Here is a 21985-nt window from a genome sequence, read left to right as displayed (position 1 = left end):
ATGGGCTCACCTTGAAAATCATGCACGCCGGCCTTGATCCTCTTGACCCAGCTACCCTTGACTCCGCGGCATCCGCTCCATCTCGGCAAACTTGACGCCTTCCAGCTGGGGCGTTGGAAGAGCATCAACGTACCCTCGCTCGTACCTAACCAACCAGACTGCATCCGCGTTGATCGTCTCCAGAGCCTCCTTCACCCCGTCGTTACGTTCCAATGCGTCTGACAGCAGGTCCAGTATTTGGTCAAACATGTCCGCATCGACGTGAACAAAAGAGACAATGGACGTCAGTAGCTTCACGACCGCCTCCCATATTCTGGCGGGGGAAGAATGCTGCCCAAGGCTACCCGAGTGCAGACTTCGCGGTTCGAGCGCCGTTTCCTTGCCCTCGAGGCCGTCCGTCGATCGTATAGGAATCATAATCTTATCGCCTACGCCGGGATGCGACCTGCCCCCCTTGAAGTTCCTTGACCGGGTGAGGCTGCCCAAAGCTTGTTGCTGGGCCTTGCGACACCAGGCGTGCAGTCCATCGCCCCATTCGGTTTTGAATCGTGAGCTCAGGAAGTCGCCAGCTGCCTCGCACAGGCTCACTAGTGTATTGCATGCTTCTATCGTGATGAAGGCCTCGGGGTCGTATAATCTGCCGATCACGACGGGCCAGATCGCGTTGACGAGGGGCAAGAAGGAATCTTCATCCCCGGCCAAAGTCAATGAAGCTGTCGTGAGCAATTCCAATAACGACCTTCTCAATTTCGGCATGGGTGAAGTCAGGTAGTGCTGGGTGAGGGACGCAATGCGGAGCAGAAGCTGATACGTCGGTGAGTTGGGTGGCTTCTCGTCGCCATCCCCAGGCCCTGGTTGATTCTGCACGTCGTCGCTGCCCTCGTCAGCGGTAGCCTCGGTCTTCCACGGCTCATGCGGATGGCCTTTAATTGGCTCTCCGCCGGCGGCTTCGGCAGCGTCACGCGCTTCCCGTTCTGCGCGCTTATCCAGGAAATCGAGAAGGCTGTCCAACCCTTGCTCCTTTAGCGGTTTCTTTCTATGGTCCACGCGTGCTCGTTCTCGGTCTGTCAGCAGGTGCTGGTTCGTCCGTGACGCCTGATCAACAACTTCCTTCAAGACTGCGAATAAGCTTTCCACAAACGACTTGTATCCGTGGTAGTTGCCCAGGGCCGCGAATATAGAGTCGACAACATCGTCGAGAAAAGGTACCAGGCGGGGTCCTGCAAGGCGAATCATCATCAAAAGGACCTGCAGCGATGCCGGTGATATGTCCAGCGTGTTGAGCCTCAGAGCGACCGAGTTGACCATGTAGTCGACGTTGTCGACAATCAGGTCTGACACGTTCGAGTACTGAGCCGACGCTGCCACGCTATTCAGAGCAGCAACGGCGTGCTGCTGCAAGGCGTGGTTCTCGGACCCCAGGTACGTCGCGATTGGGAACAGCACGTCGATGAGCTCCGGCCGGAACGAGTGGCCGGATTTATGTGCGGCATAAGCAACGACTTCCAGCGACAGAGCCTCCGAGCACCACTCGCCAGAGGTCGAGTCCGCGCGAGACTCGAGAACCTGTACTGCAAAGTTGTAGAGGTCGCCAAAGATAGACTCTGTATCGTCTGATGGCCCGGCAAACAGAGACATGTCCAAGAAGGTGTCAGCATCGGTGATTGATGAATCTGCAGCCTTGATGAGCTCGAAGCAGAGCCACACGGCGGCAGTTTGGTCAACGGATGATGACTCTCGGACAGTCTCCAACAGGCTGGCCGCAAGCTTGGCTTTCTGAGACGCAGAGCCGAGTCGGTCAATGAGGCCCATCAGCTCACCTCTCAGCTCCTTTTGGCTTTCGCGAGCCAGGACTAGCGGCTGAAACGTTTGCTTGCTTGCAGCCGAGGTTCCCACCGACACTGTCCCGTCGTGCAGCTGAAGCTGCACTCCAGGATCGGCCTGTTGTGATGATGCCTGCAAGAGGGACACCATACTGTCCTTGAGCGCCGCGGACATGGAGTCATCAAGAGTTGCCGATTCGAGGCCCAGGTTCCGGAACAGATCGACGCCTTTTGACAGATTTCGAATCGCAATCTTCTTCAAGTCATCATCACCTGTCTGCATTACCCGGGGGAGGCTTGACATCCAGTTGTAAACAATCGTCTTGACTGTTTCTCCCAGCGTTGGATAAATGTTGACCAAGTGTCCTAAGCTGGTTTGAGTCGAGTTCGCTACACCAGCATCGCCATCAAGAACTATTGCAGTCTCCACTAGGATCGCTGTGCAGTTTGAAAGCGTGGTGTGGCATTCGTCAAGCAACGCCACGCAGAGCCTCTCCAGCGCCTCTCGGATCTGGTGCGCATCTAGCGTACGAAGCTTCATGATTGTCGACAAGGCCAGTTTCACCTGCAAAACTGTGGCCTTGAGCCACGCCGGGCTGAGGATCTTGCTCTTGTCGCCATCAGAGTCTTGTTCTTCCTGCCGCCCCTGAGCGAGAATCGACCTCGTCCTCAAATCGCCAAGCACGCGCGTCAATACGGTCCGCAAGGCCTCCAGGCTTTCCGCCAGCACTGCTGTCTTGTGCCGGTTGTGTAGAGAAAGGATCTTGGCGAGGGAGGAGACGGTCCCGGGAAGAAAGCTTGCCAAGGCTTCCTGCTCCCTGAGTGCGGAATACGCTCCTCGCAGACAGCGCAAGGCTTCTCGCTGGATCCATGGATTTGCACCGTCCACAGCGCCATCAAGCATCACAGTTATGCCGTGTCCCAGAACAGGGATCGCATTTTGCTCGGCAAGACCAAAGGCTGCAGCCGCCGAGGAAGCAGCGGCGCCGAGCAGAGCGGTCTGGGTACGGAAAGCTTCCAGCACGGTCTCTTCCGGGACCTCTCGCTTGTTTTGAGATCCAGGGACTCCGTCAATGATGAAGACGAGGAGACTGAAAATCTGCTGCACCAGTTTGGCGGATATTTTCGATTTCCAGCCGTAGGTGATGAGAAGACGAAGGCTCTTGATGCAGTTTTCGATCAGGGGCACCGGATACCGGTCCATCTGGCGGAAGATGTGATAGAGGGGGAAGAATACATACTCGGCGAGTTTCTCGTCGAGCGCGTCTGGGTTGGATTCGATCTGCGCCTCGATAATGTCCAGGACCTGGCTCGTATGCTCAACCAACTCTTGGGTAGCCGCGGGCCCGTCAGGGTCGCGGATAGCATGTTGGCTGATTTTGACACAAAATGGCTTCAGCTATTGGAGTGTTAGACCTCGATCCGCCATCAGAGTGGGTGATAGACGGGGGATCTCACTTTCTGGAAGAGCGCAGTTCGGTCCCGAGCTCCGGGCGTCGTGTCCATGGCCTCTAGAAGCAAAAGCCCCCGCGCGAAAGCTATATATGCATTGTATCCGCATTCAAGAGCTTCTTGCAATCGGGTCAACCGCTGAAACGGCACATGCGCCTGTGAGGCCGGTCGGAGGTATCACGAAAGGGTTGTGGCTGCGAGAATCTGGGCGATTGGTGCGAAGTAGACTTGTGGGTGTACAGTTTGAGAGGTCCAACAACACTGTGTTTTTTGCCGCTCGCTGACCGACCTCTTCCAAATCACGGCCATCCCAACCCCCAGCTTACAGATGATGGCACTGTAATATTTTCGCACTGTCAAGCTGCAGCGCTGTCGGCTGGAAATCCGCTCATCCAGCAATCGACGTCACCGGCTTCACTTTGGTCCGAATTTCACGACAACAACTTTGCCATCCTTTCTCTGACGAGTCGACGCTGTTTGGCGCAAACTTCCGCTTCAATTGCGTGCAAAACAACTTCGAGTTATCCGTCAACGCTCAGCAATGACGGCAGTCGAGGAACAATTCAAAGTGCTCGTGCACCCCTACCGCTCTCCCACCCGAGGCACTTGTGCCTATGAGATGGGAAACACATCCTCACGCAACGCCGTCATCTTCATCGGCGGCCTCTCAGATGGCCCTCATACGACGTCATATATCCGCACTGTGGCGCGACAGCTGGAGACGGCCATGGAGCTCAGCTACTCAGTTTTTGAGATCCGCATGAGGAGCAGCTTTGTTGGTTATGGAACGGCCAGCCTGAAGAGCGACGTCGACGACATATCCGCCCTCGTCAAGTATCTCCGCGCATTGGGGAGGGACAAAATTGTGCTGTTTGGCCATTCGACCGGCTGTCAAGTAGGTCGAGATGCCAGGCTCACCTCGCCATCCGACTTCTGACGGGCGGCTCTAGGACTGCATGGAATACACGCATTACGCCAAGCATAACTGCTCCCCAGTGGACGGCTTCGTCCTGCAGGCACCAGTGTCGGACCGGGAGTCTCTCGAGCTTACCTGGCCCGACCACAAGGCGAGCCTCGACCTTGCCGCCGAATGGATCGCTCAAGGAAAGGCGGACGACTGTCTCCCGAACGAGCTGGTTCCTGATGCGTTTGGCGTGCCCATGTCGGCCTACAGGATGCACTCGCTCTTTGCAAAGGGGTAGGGCAGGCCATGGGAATTGTCTTTGAAGGCTGTACTAACGCATGCCAGGGGCGATGACGACTACTTCTCCTCCGACCTGGACGATGAGACGGTGGCCCGGGTGTGGGGCCGGTTCAAGAAGCCGGTGCTGGTGTTGCACTCGGAGATGGATGAGTTCGTGCCAGACAATGTCGACCAGGCGGCGCTGAACAAGAAGTACCGCGACGCGAACCCTGTTGTGAGTCCACTGTCCGGGTTGATTCCGGGAGCAGGGCACACGGTCACGGGGGAGGAAGCTCGGGAATGGGTAGCCGGGCGAGTTGCCGAGTTTCTGCGCACGTTGAAGGCATGATGTGCAGCTCTGTGGATTCGGGTGCGAAGCAGACACCGCTCACAGATAGAACAGCATGGTTGTTAGTGGTTTGGAGCTGCTCACCAGGCAATCTGCGGCGTCCAGGGTAGGCTGCACGCGGAGCAATTCTGGCGATGCCTTCCAGTGCTTTGTGGGAAGTATACCGTCCGGTATCGGCATGGCCTGACGGAGGCTCCCTTGGCCAGTAGAAAAGGGGAACGACTTGGTAGGACCGACTATATCAAATACCATGCAAAGGCCTCCATCCGTAATCACATCAACGATGCAGTGCACGTAAATGACTTGAAATGACTTGAAATGACTTGCTATCTGCGATAAGTCCGACGCCGTTCTGGCGGGTTACATCCGATCCACCACAGCCAGAGTGGTTCGCGTTCGTCATCACAGCAGCTTGGGGCCAAGTGGGGTCAATGCATATTAGCGCCGCTAACTAAAAGTCCGCCGCTCTGCCTAAACCGTAGTCCAGCGCTTACAAAGCTTCCTCGCGACGCCATGTTTCCGACAATCCGTCCCAACGGTCCTCGACCACTGAGTTTTCATCCTCGTTACGGACCTTGAATCTTGCATCGTCGACTTCCATGTCTGGTGCTGGCGACCGCTCATCTGACCGCCGTGCCCGCTCCGCAGACGACTTCTGTTCACCGCCGATCACGCGAACACGCCTCGCCGACGACCCGAAGCGCTGAGTATGCCGTGACGTCGGCCCGCGCCGCCCACCGCCCTGCACTGTCCGCGACTTGAACAATGGACCAGTACAGCCAACAGCACGTCTTGCTGCGCACCGGCTCCTTCACGGGCTTCCGGCCGTCACAGGAGCTCGGAAGCAGCTATCTCGCCGCATCCTCGTCGTTCGAGCAGCCCCTGTGCGGCAACGCCGAAGGATGGGGTCCACTGAGCCCCTTTCGCTACGACTTTACGCCCTGCTTCATTGACGTCTGGGTCGCCACCGTGTCCGTGTATGCCCTCGTCTTTGGTCCACTTGCCATCTGGTGGCTGCTCGCCAAGAAGCCTCTCCAGGAGGGCGCCTCCAAGAACGTCCACTTCTGGACCAAGCAGGTCAGTAAACAGACGTCGCGTCCCTGTAGCAACCCGCAGCTGATGGCGCCTCGTTACAACAGACTCTTCTCGCAGCACTCATCGCCGACGTGGGCGTCCAGCTCGCCTTCCAGATAGTTAGCTACCCGCGCATATGGTATGGCGATTTCCGGACTTGGACCTCCGTCCTCGCCATCCTCTCCCTCCTGGTCATCTTCTCAATCCAGTGGATTGAGCACTCGCGCCTCAGGCACGCCAATGGTGTGGTGCTCTTTTACTGGCTGCTCCTCATCATCTCACTCGCAGTCAAGCTGCGCTCCCTCGTCTCGCAGCAAATCTACGACACGAATCTGCCATACTTCATTACCTACTGTGTCGGCTTCGGGCTAGCCGTAGCCGTGTTTGCCGTTGAATGGCTGTGGCCGCGAAACACCGCTCCAAGTGGCTACGAGGCCATCACTGAAGATGACGAATGCCCCGTAGAGTACGCCACCGTCTTTTCCAAGCTCACCTTTTCGTGGATGACGCCGATGATGAGGTATGGGTACAAGGTCTTTCTCACCGAGAGCGACCTCTGGGGGCTGGCCAAGCCGGACCAGACCAAGAACACGGGAGAGGCCTTTGACCAGGCTTGGCAGCACGAGCTCAAGTCCCGCAAAAAGGGGCCGTCTCTATGGCTCGCCCTCTTTAGAGCGTATGGTGGTCCTTATATGATTGGTGCCGTCTTCAAAGCTGGCAACGATATCGCGCAGTACATACAGCCCCAGCTCCTGCGCTTCCTCATTGACTTTGTGGCCTCGTACGGCCCGAATCGAGACCCGCAGCCCGTCATCAAGGGCGCCTCTATCGCACTGGCCATGTTTGCCTGTGCCGTCTTTCAAACCACCATGGTGGTGAGTATCTCGCCATGCTTGTAATCATGGATTGGCTGACAATGTCTTCAGCACCAATATTTCCAGCTTTCCTTTGAGACTGGAATGCGGATCAAGGGCGGCCTGGCTTCGAGCATTTACAGAAAGTCGCTCAGGCTCTCTAGTGAGGGTCGGGCGTCCAAGACGACGGGTGACATCGTCAACTACATGGCGGTGGATGCCCAGCGCCTCCAGGATCTCACCCAGTTTGCGCAACAGGCCTGGTCAGCCCCTTTCCAGATCATCATCTGCATGGTCTCGCTCTACAACCTTGTGGGGTGGTCCATGATGGCCGGCATCGTTGTCATGATCGTCATGATGCCTGTTCAGGGCTTTGTCGCAAGAATCATGAAGAATCTGCAAAAGGATCAGATGAAGAACAAGGACGCAAGGAGCAGGCTGATCAACGAGATCATCACCAACATGAAGAGCATTAAGCTGTACGCCTGGGGCTCTGCCTTCATGAACAAACTCAACTATGTCCGGAACGAGCAGGAACTCAAGAATCTCCGCAAGATTGGCGCCACGCAAGCCTTTGCCAACTTCACGTGGAACACGGCCCCGTTCTTCGTGTCCTGCTCGACCTTTGGCGTTTTCGTGCTCACTCAGAATCGCCCCTTAACCACGGATATCGTCTTCCCGGCTCTCGGTATGTATTGTTCACCCTCAACCCGGGAGAGTCTGTCACTGATTAGGGGCAGCGCTCTTTAACCTCCTGACCTTTCCCCTTGCGGTCCTGCCCATGGTCATCACCTCGATTGTCGAGGCTTCGGTTGCCGTTGGTCGGCTGACTGCTTTCCTCACTGCGGAGGAGCTCCAGCCCGACGCCATCACGGTCAAGCCAGCGCCCGAAGAACTCGGCGAGGAATCTGTTATTGTCCGCGACGCCACTCTATCCTGGAACCGCCACGAGGACAAGAACACGCTCAAGCGCATCAACTTCACGGCTTACAAGGGAGAGCTGTCTTGCATCGTTGGTAGGGTTGGCTCCGGCAAATCCTCTTTCCTCCAGGGCATTCTCGGAGACCTGTACAAGGTCAGCGGAAGCGTCGAAGTGAGGGGAACGGTCGCGTATGCCTCTCAGCAGACCTGGGTCCTGAACGCCACCGTCAAAGAGAACATTGTGTTTGGGTACCGCTACGATTCCGAGTTTTACGAGAAGACCGTCAAGGCCTGCGCCCTGTTGGACGACTTTGCCCAGCTTCCCGATGGCGACGAGACTGTCGTCGGAGAGCGCGGCATCTCGCTCAGCGGCGGACAGAAGGCTCGTGTGGCGTTGGCTCGTGCCGTTTATGCCCGCGCGGACATCTATCTCCTCGACGACGTCTTGTCTGCGGTCGACTCTCACGTCGGCAGGCACATCATCGACAATGTTCTTGGTCCCCGGGGCTTGCTCTCCTCCAAGACGCGGATTCTGGCAACCAACGCCATTACAGTTCTGCGCCAAGCCAGCTTCGTCACTCTTCTCAAAGAGGGTGAAATCATGGAGAAGGGCACATACAGCCAGCTTGCCTCGAGCAAGGGCATGGTGGCCGAGCTGCTCAAGACGGCAGGTCAGGAATCGAGCGGCAGCGGATCCAGCGGCCCCAGCTCGCCGCCTAGCGAAACCTCGACTGTCATTGAAGCCGAGGTTGGCCAGAACAAGGAGGAGATGGAGGAGGCCCTCGAGCATGTTTCCGAACTGGCGCCCATCAAAGCCGGGTCGTCGGCAGTGGACAAGCCTCGATCAAGCAGCATGGCAACTCTGCGGCGTGCAAGCACGGCCAGCTTCAGAGGTCCCCGGGGCAAGCTCACAGACGAAGAAGTCGCCGGAGGATCGCGGACCCGGCAAGCCAAGGAATTTGTCGAGCAGGGCAAGGTCAAGTGGTCGGTGTACGGCGAATATGCCCGAGAGAACAGCTTAGTGGCCGTGGCCATCTACATCCTGGCGTTGCTCGCTTCGCAAACTGCAAACATTGGTAAGGCTCCAACGGCTGATGCATTGTACGACTGCTAACTCGATTCCTCAGGGGGCTCCGTGTGGCTGAAAGAATGGTCGGAGAGGAACCAGTTGACGGGCTCAAACGACAGCATCGGAAAGTACATTGGCATCTACTTTGCGTTTGGCATTGGCTCCTCGGCCCTGACCGTCGTCCAAACACTGATCCTGTGGATCTTTTGCTCCATCGAGGTGCGAAGACCCATATGCAGGTGACTTTGCACAGCCATGCTGACGAGCTTGCAGGCATCGCGGAAGCTTCATGAGCGGATGGCCAACGCCATCTTCAGGTCACCCATGTCGTTCTTCGATACTACGCCTACGGGGAGGATCCTGAATCGATTTTCAAGGTTCGTTGGCCCACGGTGTAGCACGCTGCGCGAAGCTTGCGCTCACCATGGACAGTGACATTTACCGCGTCGACGAGGTCTTGGCTCGCACCTTTAACATGCTTTTCGTCAATGTGGCCAAGTCTGGCTTCACTCTGGTCGTCATCTCCGTGTCCACGCCGGCGTTTGTCGCCCTGATCATCCCGCTCAGCCTCACCTACTACTTCATCCAGCGGTACTACCTCCGGACATCGCGTGAGCTCAAGAGGCTGGACAGCGTCAGCCGCAGTCCCATCTACGCACACTTCCAGGAATCCCTCGGCGGCGTCACTACCATCCGGGCCTACCGGCAACAACAGAGATTTGAGCTCGAGAACGAGTGGCGGGTCGACGCCAATCTCCGCGCGTACTATCCTTCCATCAGCGCGAACCGCTGGCTGGCTGTCCGTCTCGAGTTTATCGGAGCCGTTGTCATTCTGGCAGCGGCCGGCTTTGCCATCATCTCGGTGGCGAACCACAGCGGCTTGAGCCCTGGCCTCGTCGGTCTCGCCATGTCATACGCGCTCCAGATTACGACGTCGCTCAACTGGATCGTGCGTCAGACTGTCGAAGTCGAAACGAACATTGTGTCCGTGGAACGAGTGCTCGAATACGCCAGACTGCCCAGCGAGGCGCCCGAGATCATCCCGGGCAAGCGACCGCCGGTGGCCTGGCCGGCAAAGGGAGAGGTGGCCTTCAAAAACTACAGCACGCGGTACCGCGAGGGGCTGGATCTCGTGCTGAAGAACATCAACCTCGACATCAAATCTCATGAGAAGATTGGAGTTGTCGGTCGAACCGGGGCTGGCAAGTCGTCGCTCACCCTTGCCTTGTTCCGGCTGATTGAGCCGGTGACGGGCCACATCGACATTGACAACCTCAACGCGTCGTCGATTGGGCTGCTGGATCTCCGACGTCGACTCGCCATCATCCCTCAAGATGCGGCTCTCTTTGAGGGAACAGTACGAGACAACCTCGACCCTGGCCATGTGCATGACGATACCGAGCTCTGGAGCGTTCTTGGTGCGTATTCAACGACTCCCAGTTCTTCCGCCCCCCCCTCGCACCGTTCCAGAAGCTGACGTCGCGGCAGACCATGCCCGCCTGAAGTCTCACGTCGCCAGCATGGAGGGCGGACTAGAGGCGAAGATCAACGAAGGGGGTAAGTAGAGACGTTGCCGCTTGGCCCATAGCATGGCTCCACCCCACGTGCCCCTCGGACAGCCAGACAGCCACACGGCTGCCTGAGTTTGTTTGACTTTATCCCTTGAGGTTGTGAGGTTGCGGGCCACTCCGGCCGCTAGATGCCATGTCTTCAAACGGCAACCCCATGACGACGACAGACTATTGCTAACACGCCCCTGCGCTAGGCTCAAACCTCTCCCAGGGCCAACGCCAGCTGGTGTCGCTTGCGCGCGCCATGCTGACCCCGACCAATATCCTGGTGCTGGACGAGGCGACGGCGGCCGTCGACGTGGAGACGGACGCCATGCTGCAGGCAACGCTCCGGTCTCCGCTCTTTGCCAACCGCACCATCATCACGGTCGCGCACCGGCTCAACACCATCCTCGATAGCGACCGCGTAGTCGTGCTAGACAAGGGCGAGGTGGTGGAGTTTGACACGCCTGCCGAGCTGAACAAGAAGCAGGGCGTTTTTTACGGGCTGATGAAGCAAGCGGGTCTGGAGCTCGAGTAAAGAAGGGACGGCTATTGGCATAGCTGAGAGTTTTGGTGTTTTTTATAGTGAATGCCTCTTTCTCATTCAAAAAGACCTAGAGACGGGGGTTTCCCTTGCAACTGTCATTTAAGCAGGTCGGAGTACTATAGATTGCAACGCATCTAGAGGAGATGGTTGAGACTGTTTTAAACCGCCCAAGGGTCCTACGCAGCGTCTATGCCACGCCGAATATCGAAACCCGTCTCTCTTAACAGGGCGCATTGGACGCCTCGGAGACGCGGTGGAGGGTCCGGCATTCGCAGGACCCGCAGCGCAAGGAGAGGCGAAGCTGAGAGGGAGCAGGCGCGTCTCGCGAGAGAGGAGTCGCTGCGGTTCGCACATGAGCAGGCCAGTTACACGGACGAAGGGATGGGGGGAAGAGGGCTGGCGCGGCTGACGGCGCATGTACGCGTCTGCAAGCCGAGCAGGATGGCGGCGGCGTGGCTTCGAGGACGGGGCGCTTGTGGGAGGGGATACGGACTATGCTGCACTGTAGTATACTTGTGTGCGTGTGTGCGTGCGTGTGTGTGTGTGTGTGTGTGTGTGTGTGTATTAGCCCCTGTGGAGGATATGCTTGGAGCTGGAAGGAGTCTTATTCGAGGACAAGGATAGGTTTCGAGTCGAGTCGAAGAAAGCACACTGGACGGATGGATGGATAGGCAGGTGGAAGCAAGCACTCGATGACGTACCCTCTCGAACTCGAGTCTAAAGGGGCTCTCCGACTGTGGCTGCCTGGTGGTAATTAGTCGGCGGTAGATCAAAGACAGGCAGGCTGATGCTGCTGCTAATGGCGGCCGACTAGTCCAAAGAGGCAGATAAGAGTCGAGCTATGCATGTGAGGACAGAAACCTGCCGCTGTCACGACTAGGACGGTATCCCGCGCCACGGCCTATACTCCACCGGGTAGGACAAAGGGCAGCATCTAGCCAAGCCATCTTGTCAGATGCAGACGGGCGTAGGGAGTACGTGTATGTACATACTATGTAGATCAGTAGGTATGTATGTATGTATGTAGGTATGTATGTATGTATGTATGTATGTATGTATGTATGTATGTATGTATGTATGTATGTATGTATGTATGTATGTACCTATGCATGTACCTATGCATGTACTACCCGTTCCCGTACTCGTACTTGGCCGTGAGGTATCGCAATGTATCCGTACTCTGTACCGCATGTACATGGACGGCATGTCGCGCTGCTCCCTGCAGACGGGGAGCGGCGGAAGACAGGGGCAGGGGGAGGATGGGGGAGGGGGAGGGGGCAGAGGGTCGGCCGGGGCGCCACGGCGGCGCCTCATGTGAAGCCCGGGGGAAAACAAGAGGAGGGGCGTCAATTCCCCTCCTCCTCCCCTCGGCCGTGCGCAGCAGCATTTGCTTGTCTGTCCCTGTGCGTCTGAACGTATGTACAGTACGAAGCATGTTTGGACCCAAATGGACCAAGAGGGAGATACGGGGGGGGGGGCAAGAGGATGGGGGCCGCGAGCCGTGACGTCTGCTTGGCTGACGAATTAGTGACGCAACCTCGTGTCCAGGCACACGGCACCAATCTCAACGTTGATTATAACGAATCTAAAAAAGCTGATTCTAATTTATAATCCTCCCGCAGCCCAGCTGGTGCCTCCATGCGGGGGATCCCAGCGTCTCGAGACATTGGGATGGATGGAAGTTGGAGCCCATGTCTCTCCCCCTGTCCATTTTTCCTTTTCTTCCCTGGCATGCTGGGCTTCTCTTTTTACCCGCGCCATTCCCCCATCTTGCACGCCTCTTTTCTTTCCTTCTTCCTATCCCCCTACAATTCGCGTCCCGTCCAATCAACCGTCCCCCCTCCCCCAAAGCTCGCAACATGTTCCGCAGCGACCGTGGAGGGGCGGAAAGACGAGAGGATCCCCTAGCAGACTGTCTTGCTTTTTGCTCTCTTACGCCGTCTTCCTCGTCGTCGTCCTCAAGTCGGTGGCATTGCTTCTGCTTGAGATGCAGTCAAAGCGAGCGCACGAGGGGACGGGACGGGACGGAGCGCCCACTTTTGTCTAATCATCGAGGCCATATCAGCCAGCCACCGCCTCCATACGAGTCAAACCACTGCGTAAATCTATTTCCATCCACCCACTCCGACTCGTTGATATACGGAGCACTTGGCACACCACCCAACCACACGACATGACTTTCAGCATCTGGACGTCCGATATGGGGGACATACGGCCCGTGGTTGGCGGTGCCATGTGCATAGCTCCGTGCCTTCGTATGCCCTGTGCGCGTATGCAATCGTATTCATTAGACGGTGATGCATGTGTGACATCTCCGTGGAACATCCATCATGCTGTCTGGGCAAAGAGACGACATGGGCGGCTTGAACAACCTTTAAGCGCCCACCCGTCTGCTTTCGCTAATTCTGTCGAGTCAGCTAGTAGCAGCTGCATTCGTACATGCGTGCCTCTTTCTCCGTCTGTACAGTACCTGTATGACACGAACCCCAACCCATATGCTTCGTTGGCGAACCGCCCTTTCTTTTCAACCCGGCTTTTTCTTCTTTCCATCCAAGCATGAGGCGCGGTGCTGCTGTGTTGGACAAGAAAACCCCCTTGGCGTCATTGAGGTGCGTCTCGCCAGGGTCGTCGTCACCCGGGAACCAGCCCGCCTGGTCCCCAGCAGCAACATAGCCCCGGGTGCCGTGAGCCTCGTGGCCCAGCTGCCAGTTCCTTTGGCCTCTTCCTAGACCCTTCCTAGCCCCTTCCTAGCCCCGAAAGCCAAACCAGTTCCATCAGGTTTGGGTTGCACCGTCTTGTCTTGACCGGAGCCCCGAGCAGGGTAAGGAACCTGTTTTGTCTCGTCCCCTTTTTCTTGGTTCCCTCTTGGCGTATATAGCCCAGTTGCATTCTTGAACGTAAAAGCAAGCAACAGGAAAAGAAAGGAGAGGCAAAAAAAAAAGGAAAGGTGCCCGTTCTTTGCAAAACACGGGACCGACAGCTCCAACGTGAGGTGGGGGCTTAGTCTGTATCCACTCACGAGGGAGAAAAGGAAAGGAAAAACGGAGCGGCTGTTGCTAGATTCGCCTGAGACGTCTATCATGGCGGTTCGGTCGGGCCGACAATCGAAGCCGCCAACGTCCCGAGCCGTCCGTCGTCGTGCCCCCAAACGGCTGCCATAGAGTTGGACACGCAAGCGAGACAAGTCCTCTTGTCGAGATAAAGGGGCCGCGCCTCTTTCAGCACAGGCGATGCATGCCGCTGGATCGAGCAGGCGCCAAGGCCGAATCCGGCCAACGGTTTCGGTCCTCGCTGCGCCGCGCGCGTGTGTTCGTGTGTGCGCGTGTGCGTGCGTGTGTGTGTGTGTGTGGCAGTGGAGAGCTTACTGTCCAGGGGACTGACTGTTGTCGGAGTTGTACTGTATATAATTACTCCGTACTGTAATTACATGACTTCGCAACTCGCTTGAAGCGGGCCGATTCTCCGTCCCATTCAATGGCAGCTGCACCCGGCTTAATAGGTACCTACCTAGGCACTCCGTAGGTACCTACGCAGTCCCTGATTCGAGACACGACTGAAGTACATTCAGTAGAGGTAGGGAAAGAAAGTCAGTCATCTATAAACATACGTCAACGAGGAAAGTGCTACGAATAGCTCGGATAGGAAGGTGTTTATGCAGTTTCGCTTACAATAGGCACCAAATAGGTAGCCGGGCAGGCATAGCTGCACGAACGCGGCACCTCCGAGCCTCAGTCAAAGACAGTACAGTGGTGGCTAGAGGTAGATAGCAAGAGGTAGGTAGCTAGAGGCAGCTAGAGGTAGGCACTATCCGTATCCGTACCAGCGTCGTCATGATTCATCTGGCTGACAGACTTCAACTTTGACAGTTACCCGCGTCTACGTAACTAGTAATATCGGATAGCGCCAACCTCGACGAGATAATCCCCTGCCAGATAGATACCTGCCTGCCTTGGCATCTCGCATCTTTGGCCATGTTGTAGTATGTGTGACCTATGCCAGCATGTTCATAACAAAGTAGCCATCACCGTCTCTACTGTATCCGTACGAAACTCAAGGCATGTACTGTAGGCCTCCAAATGCAGGCATGGTCTCTCCAGGCACCTACAACATATACAGCATAGACTCTGACTGGACGCACCGTCCAGAATCCCCATGCCGGTGCCGACGGCGCAACTCGCCAGGCCCACGGCCCGCGCCACGTCGCGGTGCAATCTGTCTCGCACCTACATACGCCAGCCGCGAGCGACCCAACGACCAGGCAGCACGGTACAGCGCCCGTAGGAGGCCTTTTCTCCGCCGGTGACTCGGGAACCTGAACATGCCAGCCTCGGGGTTGGCTCTTCAGCCGGCGGCTCACCATGCTCGTGCAACCTGCTGTTGCACAGGCGGCCGCACAAAGCCATGGCCGTCAACACTACATCGTTTACGCCGTGCCCAAATCAGATACCCAAGGAGACCCCTTGATTGGCCGCCCTAGCTTGCGAGCACGACATTGCGACTGGGCTTTGGCTTCGGAAGGGGGGAGGGGCAGGGAAAAAGAAAGCACACCACCAACCGTCCATCAAGAACCGTTGCGCGGCAAGGGAAAGAATCGGACTCGGCACGGTACGAGGGTCGGCAGTGTTCCGTTCCTTGCCATGATGCTGGTCGTCGGCCTGTCCGAAATCGCAGACGCAGCAACTGAAGCTCTGGCATTCGTCAGCGCCTTGTCCCAGAACGGCCTTCCGCTGCTATAGCTGTCTCGGAGCGCAGCACGGCAGAGTCGCTCGTGGTGGCTGGTGCCCGCTCCACTGTCCCGCCCGGTCCGTCAAAGCCTGCCCTGCACACGCCGGCCAGGGCAGACCCTGCCAGCTCCCTGACTTGCAGGCCCGGGGGAGCAGCCAGCGCGCTGAGTCCACGGATCCAGTATCCGTAGCGTGGGCATGGCTCTCTTTTTCCCTCCTTTCTTGCTTTGTCGCTAATGGTGCAGGGGTCCATCAACGGTCGACGTGCTGAGCTTTGGAGAAAGGCAGGCCATCGAGTAGGGCCGAGTCCAAGGGGTAGTTCTGCCCCGAGGGTTCGCAGTCAAGGTCCGGCCGGTCCTGCACCAATGTACAGTATGTACAGCCTGTGTGTATTCGTACATGTGCCACGACAAGTCGGGCGGAACGCTCCAAGGTGGGGGCGCTGAAGGGGAGACGACGGGGGGTTTGACAGCCTGTCTCGCCTTGGCCTGGATGACATGCTTGGCTGAAAGGCGATAGCAGCTTGGCGAGCCGGCAATTGGCAGTGGACGGCGAATGGACGAGATGAGGTTGGGAGGGTGTTGATCAGACATAAGCGAAGCCATTTTTGGGTCGTCGGCCAGCCTTGTCAGCAGCCCAAGCGTCCCGTCCGCAGAATGGCCGAGTCCTGCGAACCTCGACACGGGATGCATGTAATCGAGATGTCGCCGTCAAAGATTGAGGGCCTGCCAGGCGTCTCATGTGTGTAAGGTATGCAAGCGCGGCACGTGCGCCCTGGCCTACCGATCCAGGTGGGTGCAGTGCTGGCAGTGGGCAAACGCACCTGTGCTGGCCCGCTGGGTAAGCTACTGTACTGTACTGTAGGCTGTAGGTGAGCAGAGGCAGGCAGTCTCTCACCACCGTCGCTGCTGCCCGCATCTTGCACACCCCCTCCCCAGCAGAGATCTTCGCCTGTAGCTTTGGGCTAGCTCTGCCGACATTGCCTGGAAGGAGGCACGTGTAATTAAGGTCTGGTGGAATTGATGGTGCCAAGGCGCACCTGGGCCGCGGTACGTACCTCCCCATGCTCCCCATGCTCCCCATGCTCCCCATGCTCTCCATGGAGATAAGGACCGGCTGCCATCGTGGGTGGGGAACCGCGGGCCGCCGCCGGACCAGGTCCCGGACGAGCTTGGAAAGGCATCTGAAGCAACTCTTGGGCCCTGCCCGTTTGGTGCCCAGAGGGAAAACATGCATCATCATCACAATCATCACCATCATCATCACCATCATCATCACCATCATCATCATCACCCAAGGCTTTTGGCGGAGTATAGTACACCGCGCTGGCTTGGGTGCTCGGCCCGGCGCAAGAGACTGTTCCCGTTCCCGACCAGGCGGTGGCGGGACATGGCACGGGCGCTAATGTAGCCAGCTGCCAGACGAGACTTGTGCGTACGAGTACTTGTACGTAGATCTTCCAAGCCCCCACCCCAAGACAACGGGCCTAATTACCGTACGGTACTACCTAGGTAGTAGTAGTCGTCGTTGGCTTCCATAACGGGGCCATCGACTTTGCAGTACCTACTATCTGTACCTACCTAATGTAGTGGGCGACACAAAAGGCCCGCGGGTAGAGAGTGCATGTACAATGCTGTCTGTCCCTGGTCAAAGTCAAAGTCACGGTGCCTGCGCCGCACACAGCTGTGCAATCCATCTCCTTTTCTCGCTCGCTGCTCGAGGGCCGACCCGCTTCCGGCTTCACAGCATGTGTGACGGCGGCACGCACCGTCCATGGCAGGCAGCACAGTGCCTACAGACGTGCTGCTGCAGATAATGGGGAACGAACGGCATGGGGGCCCCGGGGTACAGGGTGCTCCGTGGGCGGGAAAGGTACCGATACCTTGTCAGCCAAGTCCCCCGAGAGGTCCCGCTACCTTCTTCTCGCTCGTCTCCGTGTCCTTGATCCAAGCTCCGAGGTACCTCTTCCCCTTCCTCTTCCCCAGTACGGCTGTATGTACATTCACGGCCTCCACCCACCACGACGACGACGACGAAGCTCTGCCGCCAACCACCACACACCTCCCTCCCCTCTCTTCCCTCTCCGCCTCTCTCCGCAACCTCCCTCTCAACCTGGCCGGGCCTCCCCCTCCTTTGCTCTTCGTCCCCTTTGCTCTTTATTTCTTTTTTGCTCTTACTCCCTCGTCGTCTCCCGTCTCCCACACCCGCCAGAGCTAAAGGGCACCTCAGCAGGGGGTGTGCTGCTCGCGTGGGAAATCCACCGCCTGCCCCCTTTGCTTTGCCTTGCTCTGCCTGGCTCTGCCTGGCTCTGCCTTGCTCTACTTGCTCTACTTGCCTCGAGACACCTGTATTTCCCGAGCTGCTGCTTCCGCGCCTGATGATCCAGGAGTCGCCTGCTGTTTTACAGAATAGTACTTTTAGGTACTTTTGGGGTCTTGCTGTCCCCTACCAGCGCCGGCGACAGCGCCCACCACCGTCACCGCTTCGCTCTCCTGCTGCCTCTTGTCCTCTTGCCTTGCCTTGCCCGTCTTGCCGTTGCTGCACACGCTTTTCCCTCCCAAGGGCTGCTTACATCCGCTGGCTGACTGGGGACGAGGCAAGCCATCGCCACCCGCCCAACGAATGCACCGCGAGTCACAGAACGCAGAGAGAGACATTCATCAGGTCCCGTGCGGGGGCTGCCTTTGCCTTGGTCTCATTCTTCGCCTAGCACAGGCCCAGACCTGGACCGATACCGACTCTCTGGCGCCGGCCCATCCCTCGCTCTCGTCCATCTAATAATACCTGCTCTCTCTCTCTCTCTCTCCCCCCCTCTCCCTCTCCCTCCTCGCTCCGGTAACTGCCTCCCCTGTGCCTCGCCAGCCGTTCCGCATCCCACCCCGACGCATTCTCACGGACCAACCGCCTGGACTCTCCTGTTCCATCGGCCCTTCGATTGTTCTGCACCACCTGGCCGCTCCCGACGAGCCCAGCTCTGTCCCACACTTGTCGCGACGCCACCTCGTCCGAGGCAGCCTATTACGAGACCGCTCCCGCCATTGCCGCCTTTGATTCGGCACCCCAGAGGCAACTGACGCTCGGACAAGCACATGCACATTGCTCAGCAAGCTTCTTTCTGCTGCATCGCACGACTGTAGCCAGGCCAACGCTGCTGCGGCTGGAGATTTATGAGCAACGCTGTCATCTGCTCCCGTTCGTACTGGAATCTGCCAGGCCCTCGAGCTCGCGTGTCAGGAAAAGCGGCCCGGATCGCGGGTTAGGCCACAAAGCTCTTCGGCGGCAGCTCAGAGTGGTCGCAAGGACCCGACGCACACACCCAACTGGTGGTACCGCTTGGTCCGGCCAACATTGTCCATCTGCCAAAGGGTCAACGCAGAAGTCTGGACCAACAGGACTTGGCTGACGCCTGTGCGACCACGACCCTCGCCAAGTTCAACCTCTGCCTTTTTGTCTGCCCACATCCGCCGTCTGGCTTCAGCCCGTCACGTCAACAACCCAGCTTCAAGGCCCGGCTCTGACTGCACAGCTACCAAGGTTGCCGTTGAGCGCTGACGTCGAGGCTGCGAATCGTTCAGGCACCTGGCAACGTCGCACAGCGTCTCTCGTTTCAGCAGCGAGCTTCGTAGTAGACGCTCACTCCTCACGCTGGCCCGTCCGCTGCAGCGCAAACACCTGCCCGGGCTAAGCCCTGCACGACATGCAACGCTAGCAGTGCCAACTTTTTGACCACCCACTTGTCGCCCAAGAGGCATCAGCCAGTTGAGCCGGGGGACACAGTATCGCCGTCCGTCTTCGTCAAATCACCCCCACGAGCGGCCTGTCACAAATTCCCTCAAGTACGGCCGTTCAGTCCTCTATACCGAGGGCTTTAGGGCTATTGCGGATCGCATATTTGAAGCAGATCCTGCCTTGCCTACCGTCCCAACATCAGACACAGTAAGCTTCTCCCCCCCTTGAGCGTGCAGAAGCTGATAAGAGTTCGAGTCTAGTTTCCCTCAGCCTTTGCTCCTTGGCCTCGCGCTCGTCATCTAGCCATGGTTCGAGACTGGCCGCGGGACCCGTTTCCACGGCAGCAGTCTTTCCAGCAGCAATGCTACCCACCCGCTACCCGTCACCCGTCGTTCCAGCATGAACGATTTGGGTCAGACAGCGCTCCGCGTGGAGATGCCTTCTCGCAGGAGCGCTATCCGGTCGAGGGGGGTGACGGCACCCGCTTCCAAGACCCGTACGACGTGCATCGTCGACAGCCGCCGATGGTGAGTCTCGTCATCCAACGGCTCATTGCGGGGGCAGACTACTAATGCAGGTGCTCCGTGAGGCACAGCAAATTGATGAGGCGTTGCGCTCACACTGTGGCATCGCGGCGAAGCAGTACTTTGTTGCCGCCATCACGGAGGAGGGCATTCCGATGACCTTCTTTAGCCCCGGCCAGAAGCTACACGACAACACCATTCGTCAATTCTTCGACGCCCACAAGTTTCAGCAGGTCATGCGCAGAATCGACTCCGGTCCGTGGAAGCCTACGAGTCCCCCCTACCGGCGCGCCGATGCTGACCGGTTTTTGCCAGGCGCCGATCCCATGCTCGACGAGGGGTTTGGATTTGAAGACGGCGCATACGGCCGCCCGGGGACGTTTACCAGGGTCCGAGCCGTCGAGCGGCGCCGAAGTTCTGTGTTTGACGACTGGGGAAGCCCGGCGCGGCAGGGTCGCAAGAGGCCAAGGGCCCGCCATCCCATCAACGAAGATGACGACATGCCGATGACTGTGTCTTCCCGCAAAGGAATCAAGGTTGGCGACTCGGAGGCCGTGTGGAGCTTTTACGAACAACGGTTCAAGAACTGTCAGCAGACGGCTTGCAAGCTGATAGCCAAGGCGTGGGTCAAGGCGGTTGAGCCTAAGAAGCAGTCGACCCATCCGTACACGGGCAGCGACGAAAAGGCACCAGACTGGTGGCCGAAGCCGTGGGGTCCGACCAAGGACGACAAGGTCCGGCATAAGGAGCCCGATCATTTGTACAAGCGAGGTAGGCTGGCGAGTGTTGGCGTCTACGGTCTGCCCCTTGCTGATCGTCATGGCCACAGAGCGCGTCCATCTACTCGCCCACATTTTGCGACTTGTCGTCGAGCCAAATGCGAAGCAACACCCGGACATACAGAAGCTCGCTTTAAACGTCAACAAACTCGAGGAAACAACCAACGAGGCACTGTCGGCCTTCTTCATGGACAACGAGACCAACGCGAAGAAGAGACCGTACCTGAATGAGATTTTCAAGATGGCGCGGCAAGAGGAACGTTTCAAGAATGGGGAGATTGGTAGGCCGGCGTCTAATCGGCGACAGTTCACAGAGGATAGACGTTGACTGGCGCCGCAGATGATACAACCGAAGTCTACGTCATGGCTGAGGACAAGCTACCCGAGAACTACGCCTCGGACAACGACGACGGCTCTTTCATCAAGGACGAGGAGCAGCAGCACGATTTGCAACGGTCCAAGCCCGCTACGACGCACTGTCTGGTACACACACCGACGACGGCCCCAGCGAATGGGCACAGTCTTCACGGAGGACCGGCCCCCTACATGGGTGACCTGCCGGTCCGAGGGACGCCATTCCATCCGCCCATGATACAGACGGAGATGGCGCCGCAGCAACACCCTTTCGTCGAGAACAGCGGCATACCCGTCAACGAGCAGTCGGCAGTCAGTGCTGGAGCCGGTCCGCTAGGCTTGGACCTTGTTACCAGCCCCCACGACACGAGCCGGCGGCCTTCGGTGTTCAGTGAATATACCAGTCCCGGCGGTGGTAGCATGTACTCGCAACAGTGGCAGCAGAGCTCGGCTGGATCCAACGCACCGTCCATGTACGCCTACACGGCACAGCAAGCCCCTACCCAGCAACCGGCGTTCGTCAACCAAACTGTCCAGATCAGCCCGGGACAGCCGTTCATGGCTAGTTCTTTCGAAGGCTCGCCGCGACCCGAGTACGACACGAATGGCAACGCCATGTTTCGGGCGGCAGACCTGCCACAGGCCTCTGTCAGCCAGCCGCAAGGTTACTATGTGCCGAGCGATGGGCGCGGTAACCTCCGCGTCATGACGCAGGTTGTCGACGGTGTGTCCCGGAATTCGGTCCAGCAACAGTAGCAACTACAAGTCTCCGGGCCGGGTCCGTTCTGGACCACGCGTGGCTTGCTGCCGGGTTACTCTTGCATCTCACAACACATACCCAAGCCACTCCTGCAAAGTATTTTGCACATCTGCCCTTTGTTTGTTCCAGCCGGATCGGCGCGCTATTCTACAGTTGAGCAAGTTACCCGCGTGCGGGAGTAACGGATGACGACAGCCTCTGATGTTGTGTCGGGTACCACGGCCCTGGGTTTGACAACACTGGCAAACATGTTGCAGTTTATTCAACGGCGCCGATGTTGGGTGAGACAC

The 21985-nt window shown here is 57.9% G+C and overlaps 4 protein-coding genes across 4 annotated transcripts; 3 read left to right on the top strand and 1 right to left on the bottom strand.

The window, feature by feature from the left end:
• Nucleotides 1-51: 51 nt before the first annotated feature.
• Nucleotides 52-3329, bottom strand: HRG_09633 (HEAT repeat protein; the record flags this gene model as incomplete). The annotated part of the gene is made up of 2 exons (XM_044868104.1): nt 52-3222; nt 3282-3329. The coding sequence occupies 2 exons, from the start codon at nt 3327-3329 to the stop codon at nt 52-54; spliced, it is 3219 nt and encodes a 1072-aa protein (XP_044716685.1).
• A 487-nt stretch (nt 3330-3816) lies between these two features.
• Nucleotides 3817-4807, top strand: HRG_09632 (alpha/beta hydrolase family domain-containing protein; the record flags this gene model as incomplete). Its single annotated transcript, XM_044868103.1, has 3 exons — nt 3817-4170; nt 4226-4473; nt 4525-4807. 3 exons carry the CDS (start codon nt 3817-3819, stop codon nt 4805-4807), a joined length of 885 nt encoding a protein of 294 aa, XP_044716684.1.
• A 765-nt stretch (nt 4808-5572) lies between these two features.
• On the top strand, nt 5573-10816 carry HRG_09631 (ABC transporter transmembrane domain-containing protein; the record flags this gene model as incomplete). Its single annotated transcript, XM_044868102.1, has 10 exons — nt 5573-5884; nt 5947-6756; nt 6808-7423; nt 7476-8442; nt 8509-8732; nt 8784-8944; nt 8999-9102; nt 9158-10143; nt 10214-10282; nt 10491-10816. The coding sequence occupies 10 exons, from the start codon at nt 5573-5575 to the stop codon at nt 10814-10816; spliced, it is 4575 nt and encodes a 1524-aa protein (XP_044716683.1).
• An 8767-nt stretch (nt 10817-19583) lies between these two features.
• On the top strand, nt 19584-21691 carry HRG_09630 (kinesin; the record flags this gene model as incomplete). Its single annotated transcript, XM_044868101.1, has 5 exons — nt 19584-19805; nt 19874-20057; nt 20118-20573; nt 20632-20862; nt 20922-21691. The coding sequence occupies 5 exons, from the start codon at nt 19584-19586 to the stop codon at nt 21689-21691; spliced, it is 1863 nt and encodes a 620-aa protein (XP_044716682.1).
• Nucleotides 21692-21985: the final 294 nt, after the last annotated feature.

Source organism: Hirsutella rhossiliensis, assembly GCF_020360975.1.
Source record: "Hirsutella rhossiliensis strain HR02 chromosome Unknown scaffold00013, whole genome shotgun sequence".
Lineage (NCBI taxonomy): Eukaryota > Fungi > Ascomycota > Sordariomycetes > Hypocreales > Ophiocordycipitaceae > Hirsutella > Hirsutella rhossiliensis.
Note: the sequence above shows the minus strand (reverse complement) of the source record. Positions and strands in the feature narration are given on the sequence as shown.